The 12,154-nt window shown below is 39.6% G+C and overlaps 1 protein-coding gene across 6 annotated transcripts in view; it reads right to left on the bottom strand.

Annotated features, from left to right (window-relative positions):
• The window catches only part of SYT17 (synaptotagmin 17), an 88,297-nt gene that overhangs the window by 65,296 nt on the left and 10,847 nt on the right, over positions 1-12,154 (bottom strand). For all 6 annotated transcript variants that reach the window (XM_072598020.1, XM_072598017.1, XM_072598018.1 and 3 more), the window contains one exon: positions 9,431-10,050. In XM_072598020.1, coding sequence (XP_072454121.1) covers positions 9,431-10,050 — 620 coding nt within the window. The remainder of the gene's footprint in view (positions 1-9,430; positions 10,051-12,154) is intronic.

Below are 12,154 nucleotides of genomic sequence, written 5' to 3'. Positions count from 1 at the left end.
TAAACATTGTCATTTTGATCTTTTTTTTAAGAACCACAAAATATGCAGTATGACTCAGGATAACGAATGAGTAAATATTCAATCTGAGTCTTATTGCTTTTTATATGCTATATGAAATTTTATTTAAATAATTTTAGAAATAAGCATATTTTTATGTAATGTATATAAATATAAATGTTTTATTATTGTGGTTGATTCAGACATTAATTTCATTTTTGTAAGACATTCTCAGGGTGAAAAGTCTAAGTACCAAGTAGAATGGTAAATCATCTGAATCTCAGAACAGTGATGTCAAATTCAAATAGAGATGGATCCCCTCAGGTGCTTATTGACTTAGGACATGACAAATTAACAGCATCATTGTATTGAGGGGCATGTAGGTGCTTAATGGATAAGGACTAGGCCTAGAGTCAGGAAGATCCATCTCCCTGAGTTCAAATCCAGTCTCAGAAACTTACTAACTGTGTGACCCTGGGCAAGTCACTTAACCTTTTTCCTCCATTTCCTCATGTGTAAAATGAGCTGGAGAAGGAAATGGCAAACCACTCCAATAACTTTGCCAGGAAAACACCAAACGGGGTCACAAAGAGTCAGACACAACCAAAATAAATGAACGGCAACAATTTGCTTAATAAATGTTTTGAAGTTTTATGTTATTTGGTTCATTCATTGAAAGTCTGTTACCTCTCAAAGGGGCAACTTTGATGGAGGCAACCCTTCTTTGGTTGTATAAATTCTAAGGTATTTGGTTTGGGCTGTTTTTTTTTAATTCTCATTATTTTGTAATGATACCACATTGGTCCAGCTATTTCCCAAACACAGACAGCTATGAATATCACCCTGAACTCATCTTCCTCCAACCTGCTCGATGCCATTCAGTATTCAAACCTTGGCAATAAAAGGTTTGGCTTCATATAGAGTAAATCTCAGCTTAACACCATCTTATGAAACATAAATATCTACCAGACCTATGTGCAAATATCACTTTTTAACAAAACACATTTCCTTCTGTTTGTACAAAACCCAACACTTCTCCCAATAATCTCCTAAAATCAAGCATGCTGAGAATAACTTGGCTGTGTAATACAATGCTGCTTTGCTCCTCTGGCTTCTCCCCAAGACAGAGTAACCTGGTTTCCATGTTGGTCACACAAGTTGTATCTTTCAGACTTTATAGATATCACAGTCTTTCTTATAGAGGGTCTTAGCCCAGAGTCTATGTATTTGTTGTGGTTATTTTTTAATATGTAATATTTTGAATTTCAATGTAATCCATTTCCTTTGTAATCCTATGTATTTTGGCTAAGCACTTTACAATAGCTATTTCATTTGACCATGTAAAAATATGATTATGAGAAATGGGCAGACTTCCAAATGGGTCCGTGATACAAAAAAGGTTAAAACTCCCTGTACTCAGGAGAGGGTTCCATGTTTGAGGACCAAGCCTCGATGTCAATGCCCACCCTCAGAGGTTATACATTTACATAGCATTGTACCTGCATGGTGCTTTAAAACAAAATATTTTTAAAGTGTGCTGTTGCTACTATAAAGTAGACAATAATATTACTGACATTTTACCCGGGCCCCAAAGGTTGAAGGACTTGCTCAAGGTCACACAGCAAGTCCATGCAAGAGTACCCAGCAGTCTTATAACTCAATGGCCTTTCCTTCCAATTACAGATTTTATCTTTAGACATCAAGTCACTACCCTACCTGTTAGGCAGTTTCTAGGTATTATCATTCATGGCCAATTTCCTCCCAACTCTTTAGGAAAAAAAAACTCACTACCTACATCCAAGACAGTATTAGTTTTCAGCAATAAATGATGCTGAGCTATTACAAGGCATGGATTTATTTCCATCCCTAATTATCAGAGCCCAGTTCACCTTGATCTACCGTAACGAGCAGGGTATCTCTCAGTGGTTTACTTGACTCAATGTTTCTTTCAAACCACATTTATATATAATGTGTTAAACCAGATCTGAAATCCATCCTGAAATTCAGGGGATCATAAAATATGATTTGCTGTTGAGTTATTTCAGTCAGTGTCTGAATCCTCATAACCCCATTTTGGATTTTCTTGGCAAAGATGCTGGGATGGTTTGCCATTTCATTTTCTAGCTCATTTTAAAGATGAGAAACTGAGGCAAACGGGTTAAGTGACTTGCCCAGGGTCACCCAGCTAGTAAGTGTCTGAGGCTGGTTGGAACTCAGGTTCTCCTGACTCCAGGGCTGGAGCTCTAGCCACTGCATCACCTAGCTACCCTATAAAGTATGATAGAATCACCAAACTGGAAATGAACACTCAGCTCACCTCAGACTTCCAAACAGCTCTACCCAAAGATGTAAGGTTGAAAGAGTAGATGGGCAAGCAGGATACTATGATGAGAGCCGCAGTATGAATCTACGCTACACCTTTAAAATGTCCCTTTGATTATCCTTCCCATGACTTTTCCATGGCAGAAAATGCAGAACAACTCTAAAATCACCCTCTAAGACTATACCCCACTCAATACCCCCCCCACAGTAGTTAAAAGTGAATCATTCCATATCTTATGCACACAACATGACACAACCAGTTGAGCTCATTTTTTTAACTCATTACACTGATTGGTTCGTTAATGAAATTATTGGCTTACAGGACCACAAATTCAGAACTGGAAGGGACTATAAGGACCATTTCAGCTAGTCCCCTTCATTTCTGTTTTTTGTTCACTTGTTGCAGTCACATCTGACTCTTTGTGACCCTATTTGGGATTTTCTTGTCTAAGATATTGGAGTGATTTGCCATTTCCTTCTCCAGCTCATTTTACAAATAAGGAAACTGAGTCAAATGAGATTAAGTGACTTGCCCAGGGTCATATATATGATAAGTGCCTGAGGCCAGATTTTAACTCAGGAAGATGAGTCGTCCTGACTCTAGGCCTGACACTCTATCCACTGCATCACCTAACTGCCCTTTATTTTACAGAGGAGGAAACTGAGGCCCAGAGGGATTAAGTCACTTGTCCAAAGTCACAAAGTAATAAGTGGCATAACTGAGATCTGAACTCAGGTCCTCTGGTTCCAAAGTCATCGACTCTCCTACTTTGCCAAACCAAAGTAAGCCAGCGGATCCTTTTGTATAAGCTGTGTAGTTTCAGTGATGAGTTTATTTACATTCTCTGCCAAAGGCATTCCTGGGAGGGTCCTTATTCAGAACAAATATGTCCTCTACTAAATGCCACTTTGAAATCAGATTATCTGGAAGAGAAAAATCGCAAAAAAACTGTCATTGTGGCCTCAGGTACTCTTCCAGAATCTCTCTATTAAAGCCCTCTGGAAAACACTTTGGCGAAGGGGGAGGAAAATGACAGACAGAAAATATTTGCTTCTAATCAGAATTTAAAGAGTCAGCCCCTGAGGGATGTGAAATAACAATCACCGATCTAGCGACCCAAGGCCACAAGTTAGCAGGAGCCATGTGTGACCCAGAATGAAAACCGGTTGAGGTGTTCGCGAGATCTAACCTGTTGGCATCTACCAATGTGGAGATTTGTTTTTATTTGAAAAATTCACCAAGGCACCAGACTTCTCATAACTAACAGTCTCAAGCTCGACATACAAATGGCAATCTAACCTTCTGGCGAATGCAGTCACCAAAATGCCACCCGTATCATCAATATCAAGAATTTTAGAAGAAAAAAAATCAACCTCAGCACTTTCATTCAACTCATAAAATGTCACATGGAATTTATTGCTCAGATTTTCTTCCAGAAGACATGAAGTCTGGAATTATGAGAGATGTTCTTTACCTCTTGCCTTTGGAATGAACACTTGTTATTTCTCCTAAGTGTAACTACTACTGCCTGATCAACATGCAAATAGTGAAAAAGAAGCTTTGATTCAGCTCCAAAGAGAAAACTCTACCAGGAAAATAATTAACAGAATTGTAACTGGCCAAACTTCCCTACTGGCTGTTATGCCCTCTCACCTCGGAATATCTGCTAAAAACCCCTCCTGACTTCAGGAGTTGCTAATCTCCTCCACGAAACTCTCAACTAAGCATGATACCACAGGACATGGGAAAAAGACTTGCTATTCCGGGGGTTCTTAACCTTTTCTGGATCATGAACCTCTTGGGTCATCTGATGACACCTATGAAACCCCCTTCTCAGAAAAAGAATTTTAAATGCAAAGTCCCTAGCTTTAAATAAGCACTTACCTAGTTAGGCACTGTGCTAAATGCTGAGATTACAAAGAAAGGTACAGGACAGACTCTGCCCTCCAGGAGCTCCATCTCAAACAATATACAAACAAGATAAAACAGGATAAATTGGGAGTCTTCTCAGAGAGAAGGCACTAAGAATAAAGAGGACTGGGAAAGACTTCTTGAAGAAAGTGGGATTTTAATTGAGACTTGAAAGCCACGAAAGCCAGGAACTGAAGATGAGGAAGGAAAGAGTTTCAGGCATGGAAGATATGGGAAACTGTCATGTATAATAAACAGCAAGGAGACCAATGGCACTGGATTGAAAGGTATGTTTAGGAGAGTAAAGTAAGACTGGAAAGGTATGTATAGGTGTGTGTGTGTGTGTGTGTGTGTGTGTGCGCGCACCTGCGCACGCACATGGCAGAGAGAGAGAGAGAGAGAGAGAGAGAGAGAGAGAGAGAGAGAGAGAGAGAGAGAGGAAAGCAATTATACTGAAATATAGCTATCAAAATATTTTTTTAATCAAGTCACACCCTTTGACCCAGAAATACCACTTCTAGGTCTTTATCCCAAAGAGATCATAAAAATGGCAAAAGGACCCACATGTACAAAAATATTTATAGCAGCTCTCTTTGTGGTGGCGAAGAACTGGAAATTCAGGGAATGCCTATCAGTTGAGGAATGGCTGAACAAGTTGTGAATGAATGTAATGGAACACTATTGTGCTATAAGAAATGATGAACAGGAAGACTTCAGAGAGGCCTGGAAGGACTTATATGAACTGAGACTGAGTGAAAGGAGCAGAACCAGGAAAACATTGCACACAGTAATGTTCAATGATTGACTTCGATAGACTTATCTCTTGTCAGCAACGTAAGGAACTAAAACAATTCCAGAGATCTCATGACAGAAAGTATCATCCACATCCAGAGAAAAAGCTAAGGAGTCTGAATGCAGATCGAAGCAGACTAGTTTTTTTATTTTGTTTTGGGTTGTTTTTTTTTAATTGTTCTTTCTTTTTCATGGTTCCTCCCATTCATTCTAATTCTTCTGTACAACATGACTATTGTGAGAATATATTTAATAGGAATGTATATGTAGAACCTTGCATACTGTCTTGGGAAGGTGGGGGGAAGGGAGGGGAGAAAATTTAGAACTTATGGTAGTGAATCTTGAAAACGAAAAATAAATAAATAATTTTTTAAAAATCTAGTCAGAGTCCCAAGGTTAAGAACTCCTGAATTCTAACCCTTCCTTCTCATTTTATAAAGGAGAAGTGATTCACCCAAGTTCTTCTAAGCATTAAACAGAAGAGTCAGAATTTGGACTTGGCTAGCGCATCAGCATCAGCATCAGCATCATCATTAATATTTGTATAGTGCTTACTACGTGCTAGGCGCTGTGCTAACTGCTTTATAATTATGACATCATTTGGTCCTTGAAACAACCCTGAGAGGTCGGTTCTATTATTATCCCCATTCCACAAATGAGATAACTAAGGCAGAAAGAATGACTTGCCCATGGACATACAGCTAGTAAGGGCTGGAGGCTGAATTTGCATGTTCTATGCACCAGGCCACCTAACTGCTATATTACATCAATCAGTCAGTTGGCATTTACTAAGTGCCTATTACATGCCAGGTATTGTTTTAAGTACCAGAAATATAAAGAAAGGCAAAAAAAAAACAGTCCCTGCTCTCAAGGAGCTCACCATCTCCCTACATTGCAAGTCCAAGCTCTGCTACTAGCATTATGCTCAGTATGCTGTAGGTGTATAATTACTGTTGCCTAATAAAGCACAACCAAACTCTTCTTTCCTCCCAGAAGCCTACCCAGAATGAACAGCATCTTGTCCTAAGATTTGTATGATGGGCTCTGGCACATCTCCACTCTTTCACTTACGCTTGTGTCAATACAAGTTCTACATGAAGCCCAGGGTTCTAATTGACACTAGATGCTTGCTCCTTAGAAGGAAAGCTATGGCCAATCTGGACAACATACTAAAAAGGGGAGACATTACCTTGTCAACAAAGGTCTGCAAAGTCAAAGATACTGCTTTTCCTGTAGCAATGTACAGCTGTGAGGGCTGGACCAGAAGGAAAGCTGAGCACTATGGAACTGACACTTTCCAATGGTCATTCTGGAGAAGACTTTTGGGAGTCCTTTGACCAGCAAGGAGATCATATCAGTCCATATTTAAATTAATTCAGACTACTCATTGGAAGGACAAATACTGAAGCTGAAGCTTAAATCCTTTGGCCACATAATAAGAGGACAAGACTCATTGGAAAAGACCCTAATGTTGGGAAAGACTGAAGGCAAAAGGAGAATGGGACGGCAGAAAACGAGATAGGGAGTGTCATGGAAGGAATGAACATGAACTTGGACAGACTTCGGGAAACAGTGGACGATAGAAGGGCCTGGTGTGCTATAGCCCATGAGTCACAAAGAGTCAAACATGACTGAATGAATGAACAAGAACAACAGAACTGAATGACAAGACTTAATATAACCTTCCTTTTTCACTACCTGCTCCTTGCTAGCAGGTCTCTGGTTGATATGAGAGCTGTCAAACCAGAGGAGGAAGGAAGAAGGCATTGCAGAGAAGATAAAATTTCTTGGAGTAAATAAACTCTAGCCTTTAGCTAGAAATGAAAAATGACAAACATGTGCTGGGCTACCAACAAATTCTAAAAATGATCAGGAACAGCAGAGGGTTAGATGGATAGACAGTGTCATGGAAGTAACGAACATGAGCTTGGACAGATTTTGAGAGATAGTAGAGAAGAGAAGGGCCTGGAATGCCATGGTCCATGGGGTCACAAAGAATTGGACACAACAGAACAATAACAATGAAATTGTGTAATGGGTCTTGTGTAAAGGGTCTGCCAACAGCCAGCAGAAAATCTGCCTCATTACTTTACGGACATACCTCATATTTAGACAAACAGGACTGTTCATTTGCCTACCTCTATTATTTATAATCAATTAAATACCCACAAGTTTTTAATCCTGGGCTAGTTTTCCTTTCCTACTCAAAATGAATCCAGTCAGTCATCCTACAAGACAGTCAACAAGCACCGATTAAGAGTCTGTTATCACTTATGACTAATATGGAAATGTTTTGCTTGACTTCACATGTATAATCAATATCATATTGCTTGCCTTCTTAATGGGTGAGGGAGCGGTGGAGAGGGAAAGAGAATTTAGAACTCAAAATTTTCAAAAATGACTTAAAAATTTTTACATACAATTGGGAAATGTTTAATGAAATAAATGAAAATATATTTTAAAAACCTATGGAAAAAAGTGTCTACTATTCCTAACCTCTCTTCCATCGTCCACCCTCCCCAGTTAGATGGGATGGATCTACATGATGTATTTAAACATTAAGGTTATCCTTAACCAAGGGTTTGTGAACTTGATTGTTTTTTTAAAAAATGTATATTTTGATAACTTTATTTCAATATAATTGGTTCCCTTTTTGAAACTGTGTATTTGATTTTATGCACTTAAAAACATTATTTAGGGAAGGGGTACTAAGCCTTCAGCAGACTGGCAAAGGAATCTATGCCTTAAACCCAGTATTGGGAAGGTAAGAATTTTAGAGAAAAAAGAAAGCCAGTTATAATCACCAATGTTATAGATCATTCATGTTATTCCTCTTTCTAAGATTATCTTCCATTTATTCCAATAGATTGTAACTCTTTCTTTTCACTTCTATCTGTATTCTCAGCCTTAGCATGGTGTGTGGTACTTAGGTGCTAAATTAATGTGTACTGACTGATAGGACTGATTGACTCTAAGTGTTTTGCATGTACCTAATTATTTCTCTGTTGTCAAACCTTTAGAATATAAGCTCCTTGAAGGTAGGGGTTGTTTTCCTGTCTTTCTTTATATGACGAGTGAGTGTATATTAAATGCTTATTGGCTTAATTGATTAGTCCCTTCTGCAATGCAAATAATAAAGCATAGTCTACTCCTGGTCTCTTGGATTTCTCTTTTTAGATCTGTAAACTTCTTGATGGCAAACGTCAGGCTTTTGTCCCTACTCTGGCAGTCCAGTAGAGTATGGAACATTCAATCAATAGATAATGACTAACAGTGACTGATGTCATCAATGAGGAAACAACTACGGGTGTGTTCCATCCATTGATGAGCGTGCTTGTGTGTGAGAGATCCAATCCATTGCTGTGGTTCAATCATGTCATGTCAATCAGTCATGTCTGAAGTGGTTTGCTATTTCCTTCTTCAGCTCATTTAACATGTGAGGAAACTGTGGCAAACAGAGTTAAGTGACTTGCCCAGGGTCATACTTGCCCTGATTCCAAGCCCAGTGCTCTAATCATGTACCACCTAGCTCCCCGATTCCACACTGGATCATGGTAGATAAAAATTTATGTGTGGAAGGAACCTCCAGAACTTTAATCCAGGCAGGTAGGTGGCACAGCAGATACAGACTGGACCTGTAATCAGGAAGACTTGAGTTCAAATATTGTCTCAGATACTTTCTATCTGTGTGACCCTGAGCAAGTTACTTAACTGTTCTCTCAGCCTTGGTTTCCTTATCTGCACAATGGGAATAATAACAGCACCTAACTCCCAAGGCTGCCATAAGGATCAAGTGAGATGACATATGTGAAGCACTTTGAAAACCTTAAAGTGCGATATAAATGCTAGCTATTATTATTAATCTCCCTCTGCCCCTCAACAGCACCCACCATCAAATCTCCACCCATGACTAACCGCATTTCTACACACTGTTTATAGAGCTGGTAATTTGGCAGATCTTCCTGTAAGAGTGTGAAAAGCCATGTCTAGTTGTGAGCCATCATAGAAGGTGGGAGATGGCAGGTTGCTGGCCTCATTCACCCTCGCTGTTAGATAATTATGCCACAGCTAGCTATGTTCCCAAGACAAGAACCTACAGTCAGCTTGCCTCAATAACCCTAATAATAATCACCCAGGGGAAAGACCCCCGTCAATGTGAATACTCCTTAAGCAGTCAGACATCTTTCAGGGAGTCAGGGTATCAATTTCCCCAGGCAACAAAGACTGGATCATCTTTTATTCTTTCCACATTCTCCAAAGCTGCTCTTTTTTTAAAGACAAAAGTAAATGCCATTTTTTTAAACCCAGTATTATCTCTATTCCTCTTTATAGGTCATCAAGCAGACTTCCCTTATAAATCAAGAATCTTTTCCCCAGCTAGCAAAAGTCACAGACATGCTTCCTTACCTGAGAACTGGGAACCAGAGCCTTCCACCAGTGCCCCCCCTTCACTAGATCCACTTCACTTAAAGGCACGGAAACTTTCCCAATGACACAGTGACGTGAGAATTTATCAAAATCCACAACAGTTAAAAGCAAAGTTCTTCTTTGGGCTTCTAGAAATGGGATCTCAAAGGTGTAGCGCTCCTCAAACACTGGGTTCTGGGTCTTGCGTTTGACACCTGTTTGCTTGGAATTCTTCTGGTCTGGCAAGAGGCAGATCTTCACATAGGGGTTTGAATGAGCCATGTCTTGTCGAGAGCCATCGTAGGAGATGGGAGGTGGTAGGTCCCTGGCCTCAATCACCCTCACTGTTAGGTAGTTATGCAGCAGATCATATTGGGTGCTGAAATGCAGCATACCCCGCTGGTACTTGGATAAGATCTCATCATCAGTTAGTGAGTCCATATCATCACTGTTAGAGTCAAGGGAGTACAGTCTGGGCTCGAACTTTCTAAAATAGTCATCAGGGGTGTAGGTCCTTCTTAGCACAGATGGTTGGATGATTTCTTTCTTGGCTCCAATAATCCCAAACTCAATGGGTTTAATATCGATTAGCGGTGAGCTGGGCCGTCTGGACTCAAGACCTAAACAGTAGTCACACAGAACATGGATAACATCACTCTGTAAATGACAGAAGGTTCTTTTGTATCTACTTTATTTCACAGATTCACCAATAAACATTTAAGTGCCTACTATGCATCAGGCAATGTGCTAAGGAGGCTGCATAGTATATAGTATATTTAGTAATAAGAATAGTAGGTTAAGATTCTAAAGATACAAGTTCTAATTCTGACTCTCACTAGGTGGCACAGTGGATAGAGTAGTGGCCTTCGAATCAGGAAGAATCCTCTTTATGAGTTCAAATCTAACCTCAGACATTTACTCGCTGTGCGATCCTAGACAAGTCACTTAACCCTTAACCATTTTCCTCATTTGTTAAATGAGCTAGAGAAGGAAATGGAAAACCACTCCAGTATCTTTGTCAAGAATATCCCAAATGGGGTCACCAAGAGTCAGACATGACTGAAAAGCGACTGAACAACAAGGACTTTGGGTTGTCATTTCAGCTATCTCTACCATATTATTTAATTTCCTTATTTGTAAAGTGAAGATGTTAGCAGCATGGTATGGAAATGCTGGACTTGTAGTCAGGGAACAAAGCTTCAAAGTGTGGCTCTGCCATATACTGCCTGTTCAACACTGGGTCAAGTAATGTTGGACCTCTTTGGGCCTCTCTTTAATCATCTCTAAAATGAAAGAGTTGAACTCTGAGGTCTCTTCCACTCAAGATCTATGATCCCAAGATCCTCTGATCTACAAAATGCGGAGAGGTCAAAGTTGAGGACCTCTGGCCACAATCACCTGCAAAACTTCCTAGTGCTGGCTTTAACTAAATTAAAATGGAATTGGGAAATGTTTAACAAAATAAATCAAAATATAATACAACACAGATAAGGTGAATTTGAGGTCTTCTAAGTGAGTAAGTAGGGGTTTATTTCTATTAGGTGGTCTCAAATTTGATGTGCAGCTAAGTGGTTCAGTGGATAGAGCACTGAGCCTCAGACACTTACTAGCTTGTGACCCTGAACAAGTCACTTAACCCTGTTTGCCTCAGTTTCCTCTTCTGTAAAATGAGTTGAAGAAGGAAATGGCAAACCATTCCAGTATCTCCACCAACTGAGAAAAACTGAACAACTACCCCCCCAAAAAAACCTCTCTTTTAGCTCTCTGAATGTAAGTGTTCAAAACCAGCTTTAGGTCATATTGTACAATAGGCAAGGTTTGACATACCACTAAATATTGGAACTCTAAGAGACTTCTAAGGGATTTCCCTTAATTCTGGTACCTCCCCCCTATGATTATTTCCCATTTGTCCTGTATATATCTTGCTGGTACAAAGTGGTTTGTATGCAATTCCCTCTCCAACTTTAAACTGTGTGCTCCTTAAGAACAGGGCCTGTTCTTTGTCTTCCTTTATATCCCCAAATTTAGCACAGTGCTTGGCCAGCCATATTAGGTATTTAATAAATGTTTGTTGACTTGATCTTAGAGATCATTTAGTCATAACCGTTTGTTTTACAGTTGAAGAAAATAAATTCTAGAAAGAATAGGTTCCTTTTGACTTTCTTTTCTTTTTTCTCCAACAAAACCTACTGTCAGGAAATTATCTGAAAACCTTTTTCACATCAAAGTATGAATAACTATTAAGTCAGTATACCACTTCTCCCAAAAGGTGATGTTTTTTGCCTTACCCCCAGTGGAATAAATGGGCTTTTTCGTTCAGTCATTTTTCAGTCATGTCTGATCCTTCCTGATCCCATTTGAGGTTTTCTTGGCAAAAATACTAGAGTGGTTTGCCATTTTCTTCTCCAGCTCATTTTAAAGATGAGGAAACTGAGACAAACAGGGTTAAGTGACTGGCCCAGGGCCATCAGCTAGTAAGTGTCTGAGGATTGATTTGAACTCAGGAAGAAGAGTCTTCTTGACTCCAAACACCTTAGTCTATACACAGAGCCACCTAGTTGACCCTTACTCTGCTAAAAGAACTGAAGTCTCAGGGTAGTGTAGGAGAAGAGGGAGGTAGGGGAGGGCTCTGGTCCCCCACCACCTGCTTCCATTGTCTACTGCGTCCCCATTCTATACCTTCTAGATAACTATGAAAATCATGAGAGAGAGCTAGGTATAGTG

The sequence above is a fragment of the Notamacropus eugenii genome, chromosome 3 (genome assembly GCF_028372415.1).
Source record: "Notamacropus eugenii isolate mMacEug1 chromosome 3, mMacEug1.pri_v2, whole genome shotgun sequence".
In the NCBI taxonomy this organism is placed as follows: Eukaryota; Metazoa; Chordata; class Mammalia; order Diprotodontia; family Macropodidae; genus Notamacropus; species Notamacropus eugenii.
Note: the sequence above shows the minus strand (reverse complement) of the source record. Positions and strands in the feature narration are given on the sequence as shown.